The sequence below is a fragment of the Oncorhynchus mykiss genome, chromosome 15 (assembly GCF_013265735.2).
Source record: "Oncorhynchus mykiss isolate Arlee chromosome 15, USDA_OmykA_1.1, whole genome shotgun sequence".
NCBI classification, from domain to species: Eukaryota; Metazoa; Chordata; class Actinopteri; order Salmoniformes; family Salmonidae; genus Oncorhynchus; species Oncorhynchus mykiss.
Genome location: NC_048579.1, coordinates 49,089,790 through 49,107,117, shown reverse-complemented (window position 1 = coordinate 49,107,117; position 17,328 = coordinate 49,089,790). Strand labels below are relative to the sequence as shown.

General features: G+C 45.9%; 1 protein-coding gene across 2 annotated transcripts in view; it reads right to left on the bottom strand.

Annotated features, from left to right (window-relative positions):
* Positions 1 to 435: 435 nt before the first annotated feature.
* The window catches only part of LOC110490219 (laminin subunit beta-1), a 41,041-nt gene continuing 24,148 nt past the window's right edge, over positions 436 to 17,328 (bottom strand). For both annotated transcript variants that reach the window (XM_036944496.1, XM_036944497.1), the window contains exons 23-33: positions 11,334 to 11,430; positions 4,161 to 4,530; positions 3,811 to 3,995; positions 3,453 to 3,694; positions 3,107 to 3,313; positions 2,722 to 2,866; positions 2,308 to 2,515; positions 1,896 to 2,037; positions 1,477 to 1,653; positions 1,195 to 1,354; positions 436 to 993 (exon numbers count right to left, since the gene is read on the bottom strand). In XM_036944496.1, coding sequence (XP_036800391.1) covers positions 857 to 993; positions 1,195 to 1,354; positions 1,477 to 1,653; positions 1,896 to 2,037; positions 2,308 to 2,515; positions 2,722 to 2,866; positions 3,107 to 3,313; positions 3,453 to 3,694; positions 3,811 to 3,995; positions 4,161 to 4,530; positions 11,334 to 11,430 — 2,070 coding nt within the window. In that variant the 3' untranslated portion in view covers positions 436 to 856. The remainder of the gene's footprint in view (positions 994 to 1,194; positions 1,355 to 1,476; positions 1,654 to 1,895; positions 2,038 to 2,307; positions 2,516 to 2,721; positions 2,867 to 3,106; positions 3,314 to 3,452; positions 3,695 to 3,810; positions 3,996 to 4,160; positions 4,531 to 11,333; positions 11,431 to 17,328) is intronic.

Sequence of the window (17,328 nt, the reverse complement as noted above, 5' to 3'; positions counted from 1 at the left end):
ACCTTGCATCAATATTGAGAGAGCGAGAGGTGTAAGACAAGGCAGTAGAAAGAAAAGCAGCCTGTTTTAGAATATATTTTAAAATTTAGGAAAATGATAGTCTAGTTAAGCCTACAATGACAGTGAAGGTTTCAGTTGGCAGAGTGAACAGCATTTTGTTACAGTTAAAAGTGATAGAAGTACATTAACCTGCAACTGAGTTGGGTTCTATAAGGCAAAACTAAGCTGAAATTGTGTCTGTGCTGCTACTCCCTAGTGGTGATGATAATGCAGTAAAGAGAGGGTAAAGTTTTTTCAAACTGCCACTATTGGATAGCAAACACCAAATACTGTACATTCCAAAAGCTTCTCATTTCAGGTAGAGATGAACTAGGCAATGTTGAGGCATTTGTTTTGCAAAATTGGAACAACAAAATAAATAGGGAGTGGAAACTATTTAAGATGCAGTTGTTCCTTTATATTAGAAGTTCAATTACAGCAGTATGTTGATGGGTACAAATCGTATCATACAATTGAATAGGCTCTCTTTTGCATTGGTCCAGACACACTTTAGTATCGTTACAGACAAGATTATACAAATATTTCCATAGAATCTGAAATCATGAAATCTATGTGCAGTCTAATGATTAAAACATGTATTACTTGTGATAGCTTATATGGCTTAGAAACCATTTCATACAGAAACAGTTTTTTTTTTTTTTTATGAAATACTTGGTTCTTAGTGGTAAACTACTTTTGGTCTTTGGAGTCTCCTTGAGTGGTTGTCATTTCTCTTTGGCACTTAAGAAGGCATCGTCATAATCTCTGGTATGACATCAGGGTAGGCATTGCCAGGGATGCTGTTGGCATGGTTACCCTAAGAACAGGTGCTGTAGATCATGACTTTCTGGCTGATGTCATCGAGCAGCTGGCGTGCTGTTTTCTCCAGCCCGGCCAGCTGACCTGCCTTGGCCTCTAGAGTACGCTGGTTGGCTGCATACGACCTCTCCAACTCTGCAAACACACAGGGATGTCATTAGAGATTGTGTATGTGTGTGTGTGTGTGTGTGTGTGTGTGTGTGTGTCCGTACGCATGCATGCGTGAACGTGCTCTTGTGCGTGCATGCTTGTGTGGTGTGTGTAAGCACATTGGTTTGTGTGTGTGTGTGTGTGTGTGTGTGTGTGTGTGTGCGCGCATGTGTGCATGTGCGTTACCTCTGAGTCTCTGTAGTTTTCCGCTGGTCTGGGTGAGCAGCTCCTTGGCCTCCTGCTGGAGTAGCTCCGCCCTCTTCTTGGCATCAGACACGCCCACGGCCTTCGTCACCACCAAGCCCTCCACAACACTGTACTGACCCTTCACCTCCGAGTCAAACTCCTACACACAACAAACACACACCCACACAAAGCAGAACACACACTGAGAATGGGCAACAATATAATTGGCAGGTAAAATACTGGGCTGTGTGTGCGCGCGTGCGTCTATCTATGTGTGTGTACCTGCAGGGCCCGCTCTGCGTCCTGCTTGGCGGTCTCAGACAGTCTCTCAGTGTTCTGTGTGCGGTGGCTGGTGTCCAGGCTGCTCTCTCTCAGCAGAGTCACGTCTCTCTCCAGCTGCAGCAGACGCAGTGTGGCATTACTCAGAAGCAGCTCTGACTCCGCAGTCTCCGACTCCACCTATAAACACACAAACCCATATTAGCATGTATTCATGCACAGACGCAAACACAAACACGCGTATTGTTCTTCTTTGTTTTACTATCCTTGTGAAGGACTTTTGGGGAATTTTAGGTCCCATCAAGGATAGAAGAACCAACACACACACAATACACACCTTTAGAGACCTTGCATGGAATGTGTATTTATACAAATCTCCCAAATTTTAGACACAATTGAAGCCCTGGTCACAGGTGACTTACAGACGTGATGAGGTCAAGTGTACCCCTGGTGTTGTTGTAGGCCTGCTTGACGGCGTCGATGGCAGCATTCTGAGCACGCTCAGTTGTATCCAGAGCCTCCTTCACCAGGGCAGTTGTCTCGTTCACCTCAGACGCCTCCTGACTGAGAGACAGAGAGGAGATTGTATGTGAGTGTGTGCGAGTGTGTGTCTTATCAGTGTGGTTCAAGTGTGAGAGAGAGAGAGAGAGAGAGAGAGAGAGAGAGAGAGAGAGAGAGAGAGAGAGAGAGAGAGAGAGAGAGAGAGAGAGAGAGAGAGAGAGAGAGAGAGAGAGAGAGAGAGAGAGAGAGAGAGAGAGAGAGAGAGAGAGAGTGTGTTAGCCTGTGTTTGTGTGTGTGTGTGTATGCATGAATTCATGCATGCGTGCATCTTACCTGGCAGTGCGAGCCTGCTCCAGCAGCCTCTCTGTAGTGTGTATGTCGTTGGCACTCTGACTGAGGATGTCCTCCACGCTGGTGAGGGTTCCCACCCTGTCTCTGATCTCCTTGGTCAGGGCCTCCAGCTGCCCGGGCGACGTGGGCATCTTCAGGGCCAACACCTCGTTCGACACCGCTTCGATAACCTCCACGTTGGCACGGTCGTCTGTCACCATGGAAACAGAGCCAATTAAGAGTCAGAGAGCCATACACAGGTCACAATCATTTCGAATCACAATCATAACCAATCACTCACATGGGGAAAGAAGAACTGGAGCCCTGATTGTCTATGAATCAGGGATCATTTAGTTAGTCTGTACAGTACATTGAAAGATTGAGGCCTGGTCTTTGGAAAAATGTGTGTATACTCACTAGTGAGTAGGTCTCGTATCTCCTTGATGAGGCTGCGGAGCTGCTCGTTGGTGTGCTCCACTCCATCTCGGCTCTGGTTGGACTTCAGCAGCACCTCCCGAGCACTCAGCTTGGCCTCGTCCGCATGCACCTTCACCTCCCACACCTAGAGGGCGCCACAGGACACGTTAACTCAAACACGGTAAGGTAAACACTCCTTAACGCTTGTGCCGGAGCAAGCAGATATTCTATTTTCTTTAGTTACTATGATGATAATGTAAGATGACCTGATTATATTCATTTAGGGCTGAATCATAACTAAACAACAGCTGTACTACACAAAGTTATATTCATGAATCTCAAGTTAGGATTCGGCCCAGAGTGTAAAAAAAACTACAGTTCCCACCATTCTAGAGAGCTTATCCACTTCCTGCATGGTGGACAGGATTTCCTGGTCAAAGTCCTTGGCTGTTTTCAGAGTGCTTTGTGTCTGTGTGACCAGACCGTCACACCCGTCTCCACCACAGCGATGGGTGCCGTCCTCCGACACACACCCCACCCCTCCACAGGGTGACGCAGCGCACCCCTCCTCCCCACCAGCCGCTCCACATGTCTGCACAGAGAGAAAACACACCAATCGGGTTAGAGCACTAGAAAACAAGGGACCCATTCAAAAAGCGTTGTGGTGAAGAAGTGCGATCATAATTGACTACTGATTTTTTTTATTTAACCTTTATTTAGGTCAGACTTACCTGCTTGCTGAGCTCTGATAGGTCAAGAGTTTCGAGCTCCATGGTAAGCCTCTCCAGTCTCTCTGTGTGTTTCTGTTGTCTCAGGTCAAACTCCGCCTGGTTCTGGCTCAGTCTGGCCTCCGCTTCGCGCCGTAGTGTAGCCGACTGTTCCAAAGTGTTGTCGGGGTAACTGGTGGTCTGATTGACACGGATCTCCGCCCTCTTAGACTCCAAGTGGGCATCGGTGATGGTGTCCATCGCTCCTGCCATACACAAATAAAACACACATAAACAGGGGTGTGTCAGAACTAGTAATGATGTCATGCATACTATACCCCCTCTCTCACCCTCTGCCCCCTTTCTCTCTCTCCTCTCTCACCCTCTATGTTAGAGTTCTTCACAGTCTTTATCTGGTCTCCAATGTCTTTGACTGTTCTCTCTAGCTCTTGGGCCTGCTCTCTCAGTGTGTCCAGACTGGCCTCGGTGTAGTTGGCATTTACAACGAGACGGGACAGGGAATCCTCTGAGACGGTCAGCCTCTCGTTCAGGTCTGCCACCATCTCACTGTTGCAGACGCGCGCGCACACACACACACACACACAAAATAATATTTTCAATAGAGTTGACATAGACTGATCATAACATCAAGGATACAAACAGAACCCTTGGTGCTGTGTGTTTCAATGTGTTAATGTGTGTATGCAAGTGCACGTGTTTGTGTGTACATACGTGACCTGCTGCATCATCTGTTGTACATCTTCCATCTTCTGTATAGCAGGGTTGTTCTCTACTATCCCACTGATAGCATTAGCACTAATCTCCAGACTGCTAACGGTGTCTGTGTACGGCGCCGTCACTCCATTGGTCTGGAGCTCTGTCACATGATCCTTCAAACGCTGCGCCTGGTTGGTCAGTTCCCCTACCACGCTGTCCCACTCGCCGAAGCACTGGTGGCATCGTTGGCAGGCGGGGAACTCCCCATGGTACCCTCTGGCACACTGGTTACACCGGGGTCCAGAAACACCCTCCACACACACACACTGGCCGGACGAACGGTGGCACTGCTCGCTGGCGATGCCACGCAGGTCACAGTCACACGCTGGAGGGTGAGGGAGAGAGAGAGAAAGAAAGAGGAACAGGAGAAGAGAGAAAAGGGTTAAACACATACCTATACTTGACTTGAGGTGAAAACAGTGGTGATGATGGAAAGGAAATGAGGGTACAAGGAAATTAACTCATACTAATATGAGAACAGGTCTGTGCCCTTTAAAAGCCACCCTAGGAAAACAGAGGTACTGAAAAACGATATTATTAATGGCTCAACAGTCCTGCGCCGAGAGTAAATGAACGCACAGGTAGCCTTGACCTCTAAACTCTATCCCCCTTTTGACCCCCCAGTCTGAAGCACAGCAGAGACAAGCCCTCTAACCTCTAAAGTGGGAGGAGAAGGAGAGAAATAGAGTGATGGAGTAAGTCAGTGAAAGAATGTGAGGAATGGAGAACAGGAAAGGGTGCATATAAGCGGTTAGCAGCCATTACTGTTGCCTGAGCTTTTGAAGAGGTGATCGATGCACCAAAAAAAAGAATGATTCAACATACAATTATAAAGCAACCAGCTGCAATAGGATTGTGAGTTTGCTCAACATTTGGTGTACAAACTACTAAGAACACCTGCTCCTTCCAAGATATAGACTGACTATTATCACTTATTGATGTCACTTGTTCAATCCACTTCAAATCAGTGTAGATGAAGGGGAGGAGACAGGTTAAAGAAGGATTTTTAAACCTTGGATTGTGCATGTGTGCCATTCAGAGGGTTAATGGGCAAGACAAAATATTTATGTGCCTTTGAACAGGGTGTGGTAGTATGTGCCGGGCGCACCGGTTTGTACCAAGAACTGCAACGCTGCTGGGTTTCTCACACTCAAAAGTATCCCGTGTGTATCAAGAACGGTCCACCAACCAAAGAACATCGAGCCAACTTGACACTGTGGGAAGCATTGGAGTCAATATGGGCCAGCATCTCTGTGAAACACTTTCAACACCTTGTATGTCCATTGAGGCTGTTCCGAACAGGTAACACGATAATCACAGCCACGTGCGTGGTAGGGTTGCGACTGTTGCAATGACCGTGGCATCTTAATTCACACACGCAGGCGCCGTCTTCAAGCCTGTCACTTTACCTCTTGACCTCTTAAATCAAACCATGACATGATCCTCTTAACCTAGGCATGGTGTCAATCAAACATTTCTCTTTATCTCTCTCTTTCAAACACACACACTCATACACATTCACACACATGCGTGCAGTATACACACAGTGCGCTGAGAGGGCGAGGACAGCGACAAGAGGTCCGACTAACTTTACAGGCAGTTTGGGAATACTGCAGGAATTCCTAAACCACAGGAATAAGATCACGATTAAGACAAGATTCCTCTGATTTCTGGAACATCTGGCTCTGATTCTCACACGAACCAAGGAGTTATTCCCAGAAATTCACTCTCAAAATCTCCCTCCCTCCCTCCTCTCTCTCACTGTCTCTCTGAGGGTGTGTCAACTTCTCTGAGATATACATTTCTCCAGATGCAGTGATTGATGGAAACTGGTCTGTTTGTCAGTCAGTTGTTCAGCAGACAGACCATGTAGGTGTCGACAGAGAGGAGTAATTTAGAGCCAACTAACACCACACTGGTGACACACATGCACACACTGACACAAGGACAGACATACGCACGAATGCACACATACACCGACAAGCATTTCGCTACACTCGCATTAACATCTGCTAACCATGTGTATGTGACAAATAAATTTTGATTTGATACACACAAACAAACAAAACAGAGAATGACACAATGTCTTGGAAATTCAATACTGAGAGAGATTTGGTAATTTCTTCGAACAATCCTCTTTATTTAATATTGATTAATTGTTGCAATAATGAGGCTGGTTGAACCCCCACCCTTGAGTGTTGGACCGAGTAACCTAACCTTTACATAAATGCAGAGTACTATATACAGCTGAAGTCGGAAGTTTACATACCCCTTAACCAAATATATTTAAACTAAGTTTTTCACAATTCCTGACATTTAATCCTAGTGAAAATCCCCGGTTTTAGGTCAGTTAGGTTCACCACTTTATTCTAAGAATGTGAAATGTAAGAATAATAGGAGAGAGAATTATTTATTTCAGCTTTTATTTCTTTCATCACATTCCCAGTGGGTCAGATGTTTACATACACTCAATAAGTATTTGGTAGCATAGCCTTTAAATTGTTCAACTTGGGTCAAACGTTTCTGGTAGCCTTCCACAAGCTTCCCACAATAAGTTGGGTGAATTTTGGCCCATTCCTCCTGACAGAGCTGGTGTAACTGAGTCAGGTTTGTAGGCCTCCTTGCTCACACACGCTTTTTCGGTTCTGCCCACAAATGTTTTATAGGATTGAGGTCAGGGCTTTGTGATCCAACACCTTGACTTTATTATGCTTAAGCCATTTTGCCACAACTTTGGAAGTTGTCACAAGTCCGACCGAGGGTGTTTCCCTTTCCCGGGCAGGTGGCGCTCGGCGGTCGTCGTCACCGGCCTATTAGCTGCCACTGATTGTTTTTCCTCCCCCTCCTTGTATGTTGAGTGGTAGCACCTGTGGATGTTTAATTAGTTTGTCTTTATTAGACAGCCGGCCCGCCTGGTTGTTGTGCGGGATTATTTCTATGTAACCTTCGGCTCTGTGGTATAGGCACGTGTTAGTGCCCGGTCGGGATTGTTTCCCATTGTACATTTTGATTCCCTGTGTTTTGGGAACGTAACTTTTTTGTGAGCACCCTGTGGTGCGTTGTTGCGATTAAAAGACGCGCAGCATTGAACTCTCTGTCTCCTGCATTTGACTCCACACCCACGACACCCGGAGCTTTACAGAATCCCGCACACCTCAAATTGAATGGAGTCAGCAGGAGCAGCAGCCAACCCTCTCCCATCGATGGAGGAACGGGTTCTCCACCACACCACCGTCCTTCATCGGATCGGATCCGCGATGGATCAAGTGATGGAGAGCTCTGAAGGTGTGGAGACACTGGCTTGAGGGGGCTAAACACCCCTTTCTCATCTGGACCGACCACCAGAATCTGGAGTATATTCGGGCAGCTAGGAGACTTAACCCACGTCAGGCAAGGTGGGCCATGTTCTTCACCCGGTTCCGATTTACTTTGTCTTATAGACCGGGCTCCCAGAACGTGAAGGCTGACGCACTGTCCCGCCTTTATGACACGGAGGATGGGTCCACCGAACCTACTCCCATCCTTCCCGCCTCGAAGCTGGTAGCCCCAGTGGTATGGGAGGTGGACTCGGACATCGAGCGGGCGTTACGGGCTGAACCCGCGCCTCCTCAGTGTCCAGCGGGGCGAAGGTACGTGCCGCTTGGTGTTCGGGACAAACTGATTCGGTGGGCTCACGTCCTACCCTCCTTGGGTCACCCTGGGGTGACGAGGACAGTGGGGAGCCTTCAGGGGAGGTATTGGTGGCCTACGTTGGCTAAGGACGTTAAGGGTTATGTCTCCTCCTGTTCAGTGTGCGCTCAGAGTAAGGCTCCTAGGCACCTTCCTAGAGGGAAGCTACAACCCCTCCCTGTTCCACAGCGGCCATGGTCACATCTGTCCATAGATTTCCTAACCGATCTCCCGCCGTCTCAGGGGAACACCACGGTTCTGGTGATTGTGGATCGGTTCTCTAAGTCCTGCCGTCTCCTCCCGTTGCCCGGTATCCCTACAGCCCTACAGACTGCGGAGGCGTTATTCACCCATGTCTTCCGGCACTACGGGGTGCCGGAGGACATCGTTTCTGATCGGGGCCCCCAATTCACGTCCCGGGTATGGAGAGCGTTCATGGAACGCTTGGGGGTCTCTGTCAGCCTGACCTCCGGTTATCACCCCGAGAGCAGGTGGAGAGAGTGAACCAGGAGGTGGGTAGGTTTCTGCGGTCGTATTGCCAGGATCGGCCAGGGGAGTGGGCACGATACATTCCCTGGGCTGAAATGGCTCAGAACTCACTACGCCACTCCTCTACTAACGTGTCCCCTTTTCAGTGTGTGTTGGGGTACCAGCCGGTCCTGGCACCATGGCATCCGAGCCAGACCGAGGCTCCTGTGGTGGAGGAATGGGTACAGCGCTCCAAGGAGACCTGGAGGGCCGTCCAGGAATCTCTACGACAAGCGAGTGGACGGCAGAAGAGGAGTGCTGACCGCCACCACAGTGAGGCCCCCGTGTTTGTACCGGGGGACAGGGTCTGGCTCTCGACCCGAAACCTACCTCTCCGCTTGCCCTGCCGGAAGCTGGGTCCGCAGTGTGTAGGGCCCTTTAAAGTCCTGAGGAGGATAAACGAGGTGTGTTATCGATTACAACTCCCTTCCTATTATCGTATTAACCCCTCGTTTCATGTGTCTCTCCTCAGGCCGGTGGTAGCTGGTCCCCTGCAGGACAGTGAGGTACCGGAGGTCCCTCCCCCCCGCTGGACATCGAGGGGTCCCCGGCGTACACGATCCGGGCCATTCTGGACTCAAGACGCCGGGGACCCCTCAAGACGCAAGGGGCCTGCAGTACCTCGTGGACTGGGAGGGGTACGGTCCGGAGGAGAGGTGCTGGGTACCGGTGGGGGACATCTTGGATCCCTCCATGTTGAGGGATTTCCATCGCCTCCATCCGGATCGCCCTGAGCCTCGTCCTCCGGGGCGACCTCGAGGCCGGTGTCGGCGCGCTGCGGGAGCCGCGCGTCAGGGGGGGGGTACTGTCACGAGTCCGACCGAGGGTGTTTCCCTTTCCCGGGCAGGTGGCGCTCGGCGGTCGTCGTCACCGGCCTATTAGCTGCCACTGATTGTTTTTCCTCCCCCTCCTTGTATGTTGAGTGGTAGCACCTGTGGATGTTTAATTAGTTTGTCTTTATTAGACAGCCGGCCCGCCTGGTTGTTGTGCGGGATTATTTCTATGTAACCTTCGGCTCTGTGGTATAGGCACGTGTTAGTGCCCAGTCGGGATTGTTTCCCATTGTACATTTTGATTCCCTGTGTTTTGGGAACGTAACTTTTTTGTGAGCACCCTGTGGTGCGTTGGTGCGATTAAAAGACGCGCAGCATTGAACTCTCTGTCTCCTGCATTTGACTCCACACCCACGACACCCGGAGCATTACAGAAGTATGCTTGGGGTTATTGTCCATTTGGAAGACACATTTGTGACCAAGCTTGAACTTCCTGACTGATGTCTTGAGATGTTGCTTCAATATATCCCATAATTTTCCTCATCATGATGCCATCTATTTTGTGAAGTGCACCAGTCCCTCCTGCAGCAAAGCAATTCCACAACATGATGCTGCCACCCCCGTGCTTCGCGGTTGGGATGGGGATCTTCAGCTTGCAAGCCTCCCCCTTTTTCTTCAAAACATGACGATGGTCATTATGGCCAAACAGTTCTGTTTTTGTTTCATCAGACCATAGGACATTTCTCCAAAAAGTACGATATTTGTCCCCATGTGCAGTTGCAAACCGTAGTCTGGCTTTTTATGGCAGTTTTGGAGCAGTGGCTTCTTCCTTGCTGAGCGGCCTTTCAGGTTATGTCGATATAAGACTCGTTTTGCTGTGGATATAGATACTTTTGTGCCCGTTTCCTCCAGCATCTTCACAAGGTCCTTTGCTGTTGTTCTGGGATTTATTTGCACTTTTCGCACCAAAGTACATTCATCTCTAGGAGACAGAACGCGTCTCCTTCCTGAGCAGTATGACAGCTGCGTGGTCCCATGGTTTTTATACTTGCGTACTATTGTTTGTACAGATGAACATGGTACCTTCATTCCAAATTCCTTCATCCCACAGTCACCTTAGTGTATGTAAACTTCTGACCCACTGGAATTGTGATACAGTGAAGTATAAGTGAAATAATCTGTCTGTAAACAGTTGTTGGAAAAATGACTTGTGTCATGCACAAAGTAGATGTCCTAACCGACTTGCCAAAACTATAGTTTGTTAAACACAATTTTTTTAGAGTGGTTGAAAAACAAGTTTTAATGACTCCAACCTAAGTGTATGTAAGATTCAGACTTCAACTGTATGGCTGACTAACAATGCTCAGTCACGGTTGGTTAAACCCCCCTCATGCAGATTGGGGCCTCATAAGCCACTCTGGCTTCATCCTGTCGTTATCTGCACATGGGTTGTTGTCTTAACCCCACCCTGACTTAGTTTCCCAGATGCAAGGTAAAACACATTATTGTCTATGTAATGCAGTCTTTAACCCATTTGTCAGCTCAAGCCATCTCCAGTGACCATACACCCACATTAGCTGCAGGGAACGAGAGTGGAACCCATGAAAACACAGACACTAACAGGACAGAAATATCCTCCTATCCATTAAGCATGCTAACTGTTAATATCAAACAAATCAGGTAAATATGTAATTTTTCAATCACAACATGAATTACACACAATGTTAAAACAACACGGATGCATGAAAGCCAATTCAGTATCTCCAGAGACATCCACTCTGCTGGAGTCTGATAACACACACACACACACACACACACACAGAGAAAACTGCAACGCTACAACAAAAAAACATAAAACTCGGCTTCCAGCCCAGTCACTCAGGGGAACCACCGGTCATGAGAACGAGTCAATGAGAGACTGTTTACTCAAACTCTAAGAGACAGATTCCAAACACGCAGAACCCCTCTCTAAGAGTGTTTCTCCAGACCCCAGTAAATTCAGAAGGAGACCCACTTCCCACAATGAAGCACTTAGATACCCTGTTGCACATGTTTCAGCTTCATGATGCACACAAGTTTAAGGCAGTCATGGGAACGAATCCACACACATACTTTGTACTTTCCACTGACACTCATAATCCCAGCCAGAGAAACTTACCTTGACATTTGACCTCAGGATCTCCCCAGAACTTATCTCGGCATTCGTTGCATTTTCTTCCCCCGAAACCTGGCCTGCATGAGCACTGCCCCGACAGCTAGAAAACACACAACACATCAGCATTATGAACATGCAATATACACTGAGTGTACAAAACATTAAGAACACCTAATATTGAGTTCCCCCCCCCCCCCAGCTTCAATTCGTCGGGCATGGACTCTACAAGGTGTTGAAAGCGTTCCACAGAGATGCTGGCCCATGCTTCCCTGGACTCCACTGCTTCCCACAGTTGTGTCAAGTTGGCTGGATGTCCTTTGGTTGGTGGACCATTCTTGATACACACAGGAAACTGTTGAGTGTGAAAAAGCCAGCAGCGTTGCAGTTCTTTGAACAAACAGGTGCGCCTGGCACATACTACCACACCCTGTTCAAAGGCACTGAAATCTTTTGTCTCGCCCATTCACCCTCTGAATGGCACACATACACAATCCATGATTAAATTGTCTCAAGGCTTTAAACTCCTTATTTAACCTGTCTCCTCCCTTTCATCTACACTGACTGAAGTGACTTTAACAAGTGACATCAATAAGGGATCCCAGCTTTCACCTGGATTCACCTGGTCAGCATATGTCATGGAAAGAGCATAATGTTTTGTAAACTCAGTGTACCATCTCTAGGTTTCCTTGCTACACACTGTACAATGGACAGTGGCCTGTATTGTATACAGAGTCTTAGAGTAGGAGTGCTGACCTAGGATCAGATCCTTCTGTCCATATAATCTTTTTCAGTATAATCTAAAAGGGAAATCCGATCCTACATCAGCACTCCTATTCTGAAACTATTTGTGAATACGGTCCAGGGTGTTTGCAGCACAAAAAAAACATGTCTGTATTACAAAATAATAATGAATTACTATTGGGTCTAGCTCTCTCCTGTTCTTAGCCCATAAATGGTTGATGGAGTTTCTCTCTCTGTCTCTGAGTGGAATGCTTGTTTAGTAACCCCAAAGTGTATTCTAAGCCTTCCTTCCTCTATGGAACTCAGCCAGTAAACACACTACTCCTGCTGACAGTGTTTCCAAACCAGGAAAATGGTGTGCTTTCTAATCAGAAAAAAACTGAGCCCAAGCCCTAGTTACGTGTGCTATCAAACCTCTGCAAATTATACAGAACGCGACAGTCTGTCTGTTTGAAAACCTTCCCCAAGTTCTCCCATATCACCCTGCTCCGCCGTAAACTCCACTGGCTTCCAGTTGAATCTCGCATCCACTACAAGACCATGGCACGTGCCTACGAAGCAGCAAGAGGAACTGCCCCTCCCTACCTTCAGGCTATGCTCGAACCCTACACCCAAACCCGAGTACTCAGTTCTGCCACCTCTAGTCTCTTGGCCCACTCAGGGAGGGCAGCTAAGGGAGGGCAGTTCCCACTCAGGGAGGCCAGCTCCCACTCAGGGAGGCCAGCTCCCACTCAGGGAGGGCAGCTAAGGGAGTGGCAGCACCCACTCAGCCCAGTCAAAGCTCTTCTTTGTCCTGGCACCCCAATGGTGGAACCAGCTTCCTCCTGAAACTAGGACAGTAGGGCCTGGCCATCTTCTGAAAACATCTGAAACCCTACATCAAATACTACTTCAATACTACTTCAAGAAATAGTATCTTAAATAATCCCACATGTATTTTTATGCATAATAGGGAGATATTCGTGACCGTATACAAAAGTAAACAAGGTTTGAAATGATTATGTTTTAGTAAAATATATCCGTTTGGGCTTCTTGCTATCAATTTGCAGTCTACAAATGATTTGTAATTATGTTCCGGCTCCCTGACCATTCTCTCAAGACAAAATCATCCCTCAGCTAAATGTAGTTGATGATCCCTGAGCTAAAGCATCTAAACTTGAACAACCTTTTCAGTAATGGGTGCAGTATATCCAAGTAACAGATTGGATAAGGTTAGAAAAATGTATGCTATTTATATTTGTGTAGCATAATATGAATTACTCAATTCACATGCAAACACATACAGTGCATTCGGAAAGTATTCAGACCCCTTGACTCTTTCCACAATTTGTTACGTTACAGCCTTTTTCTAAAATGTATTAAATAAAATCCTCATCAATCTACACACAATACCCCATAATGACAAAGTGAAAAAAAAATGTTTTTTTGAAATGATGGCAAATTCAAATGTTATTTATATGGTGGATACAACCTTCCCAGCTCTGCAGATTCTGGTGTTAAGTGATAGATGGGAGGAGTTGAATGGAGCTGAAGGTTGGTACTGATAAAAACGAACAACAACAAGATAACTAATGTAAAACATACTGTGCCCGTAAAACGTATATAGGTTCAGAACTTTAGTGAAAGAGCACAGTTTGAAAGATATGGCAAATAGAAATCAAACCGGATGGACATCAGAAATAGATGGGAGAGATTGAGGGTAGAGGAAGGACAGGAGTAAAAACAAACTAAATATAACTATTGTAAAATAGATTGTGTCCATAAAATATAGTATGTATAAGCTGGAAATACAGGCGTAAGTGTTGTTATTCACTAGTTTGCTCCAATTGGGGGAGGGGAAGAGGGTAAAGATTATATACACACACACACACACACACTACCATTCAAAAGTCTGGGGTCACTTAGAAATGTCCTTGTTTTTGAAAGAAAATCACATTTTTGTCCATTAAAATAACATAAAATTGATCAGAAATACAGTGTAGACATTGTTAATGTTGTAAAGGACTATTGTAGCTGGAAACGGCAGATTTTTTATGGAATATCTACATAGGCGTACAGAGACCCATTATCAGCAACCATCACTCCTGTGTTCCAATGGCACGTTGTGTTAATCCAAGTTTAGCATTTTAAAAGGCTAATTGATCATTAGAAAACCCTTCTGCAATTATGTTAGCACAGCTGACAACTGTTGTTCTGATTAAAGAAGCAATAAAACTGGCCTTCTTTAGAGTAGTTGAGTATCTGGAGCATCAGCATGTGGGTTCGGTTACAGGCTCAAAATGGCCAGAAACAAAAACATTTCTTCTGAAACTCGTCCATCTATTCTTGTTCTGAGAAATGAAGGTTATTCCATGCGGGAAATTGCCAAGAAATGTAAGATCTTGTGCAACGCTGTGTACCACTCCCTTCACAGAACGGCGCAAACTGGCTCTAACCAGAATAGAAAGAGGAGTGGGAGGCCCCGGTGCACAACTGAGCAAGAGGACAAGTACATTAGTGTGTCTAGTTTGAGAAACAGACGCCTCACAAGTCCTCAACTGGCAGCTTCATTAAATAGTACCCGCAAAACACCAGTCTCAACGTCTACCGCGAAGAGGCGACTCCGGGATGCTGGCCTTCTAGGCAGAGTTCCGCTGTCCAGTGTCTGTGTTCTTTTGCCCATCTGAATCTTTTTATTGGAACGTCTGAGATATGGCTCTTTCTTTGCAACTCTGCCTAGAAGGCCAGCAATCCCAGAGTAGAAACAAACAAAATAGAACTATTGTAAAATAGACTGTGTCCATAAAATGTATATAGTATGTATGAGTTGTAAATAAAGGGTTGGAGGGTAAAGGAAAGATATATATTTTTAAGATATACAGTTGAAGTCGGATGTTTACATACACCTTAGCCAAATACATTTAAACTCAGTTTTTCACAATCCATGACATTTAATCCCAGTAAAAATGCCCTGTCTTAGGCCAGTTAGGATCAACACTTTATTTTAAGAATGTGAAATGTCAGAATAATAGTAGAGAAACAGATTTATTTCAGCTTTTATTTCTTTCATCACATTCCCAATGGGTCAGAAGTTTACATACACTCAATTAGTATTTGGTAGCATTGCCTTTAAATTGTTTAACTTGGGTCAAACGTTTTGGCTAGCCTTCCACAAGCTTCCCACAATAAGTTGGGTGAATTTTGGCCCATTCCTCCTGACAGAGCTGGTGTAACTGAGTCAGGTTTGTAGGCCTCCTTGCTCACACACACTTTTTCCGTTCTGCCCACACATTTTTGATAGCATTGAGGTCAGGGCTTTGTGATGGCCACTCCAATACATTGACTTTGTTGTGCTTAAGCCATTTTGCCACAACTTTGGAAGTATGCTTGGGGTCGTTGTCCACTTGGAAGACCCATTTGCGAACAAACTTCCTGACTGATGTCTTGAGATGTTGCTTCAATATATCCACATAATTTTCCATCCTCATGATGCCATCTGTTTTGTGAAGTGCACCAGTCCCTCCTGCAGCAAAGCACCCCCACAACATGATGCTGCCACCCCCGAAAGAATGAGTCTTCTTCCGGCTGCGTGGTCCCATGGTGTTTACACTTGCGTACTATTGTTTGTACAGATGAACGTGGTACTTTCAGGCGTTTTGAAATTGCTCCCAAGGATGAACCAGACTTTTTCTGAGGTCTTGGCTGATTTCTTTTGATTTTCCCATGATGTCAAAGCAAAGCCAATCAGAAGCTTCTAAAGCCATGACATCATTTTCTGGAATTTTACAAGCTGTTTAAAGGCACAGTAAACTTAGTGAATGTAAATGTATGACCCACTGGAATCGTGATACAGTGAATTATAAGTGAAATAGTCTGTCTGTAAACAATTGTTGGAAAAATGACTTGTGTCATGCACAAAGTAGATGTCCTAACCGACTTGCCAAAACTACAGTTTGTTAACAAAAAATGTGTGGAGTGGTTGAAAAACAAGTTTTAATGACTCCAACCTAAGTGTATGTAAACTTCCGACTTCAACTGTATATATATACACACTACCGGTATATACACTACCGTTTGGGGTCACTTAGGAATGTCTTGCTCTTCGACCTTCGCCTCTCCTGAGTCCGTATGGAAGTTGCAGCAATGAGACAAGACTATAACTACCAATTGGATACCACGAAATTGGGGAGAAAAAAGTGTTAAAAGTACAACAACAACTAAAAATTCAAGGCACACTTAACCAGCATTCTGCAGCGATACGCCATCCCATCTGGTTTGGGCTTTGTGGGACTATCATTTGTTTTTCAATGGGACAATAACCCAACACACCTCTAGGCTGTGTAAGGGCTATTTTACCAAGAAGGACAGTGATGGAGTGCTGCATCAGATGACCTGGCCTCCAGAATCCCCCAACCTCAACCAAATTGAGATGGTTTGGGATGAGTCGGACCGCAGAGTGAAGGAAAAGCAGCCAACAAGTGCTTAGCCTATGTGCAAACTCCTTCAAGGCTGTTGGAAAAAATATTTCAGGCGAAGCTGGTTAAGAGAATGCCAAGAGTGTGAAAAGTTGTCATAAAGGCAAAGGGTGGCTATTTGAAGTATCTCAAATATAAAATATATTTTGATTTGTTAAACACTTTTTTGGTTACTACATGATTCCATATGTGTTATTTCATAGTTTTGATGTCTTCACTATTATTCTACAATGTAGAAAATTGTAAAAATAAAGAAAAACCCTTGAATGAGGTGTTTTTGACCGGTAGTGTAAAACAATATGAGGGATTGGAAGTGATGCAGACAATTACATTGAAGCTACAATCTATCTGCATATTAAAGCTGATCTACCAACTATTTATTTTTTTATACAAAAATAAAATGTAAAAAAAAAAAAAGGTACACACCTGTTTATTTGAGGTCCCACTGTTGACAGTTCATGTCAGAGCAAAAACCATGCCATGACGTCGAAGGAATTCTCCGTAGAGCTCCGAGACAGGATTGTGTCGAAGCACAGATCTGGGGATGGGTCCCCCAAAAAAACTACAGTGTTGAACGTCCCCAAGAACACAGCGGCCTCCATAATTCTTAAATGGAAGACGTTTGGAACCGCCAAAATTCCTAGAGCTGGCCGCCTGGCCAAAATGAGCAATCGGGGGAGAAGGGCCTTGGTCAGGGAGGTGACCAAGAACCTGATGGTCACTCTGACAGAGCTCCAGAGTTCCTCTGTGGAGATGAGAGTCCTTCCAGATGGTAGTCCTTCCAGATGGGAGTCCTTCTTGCA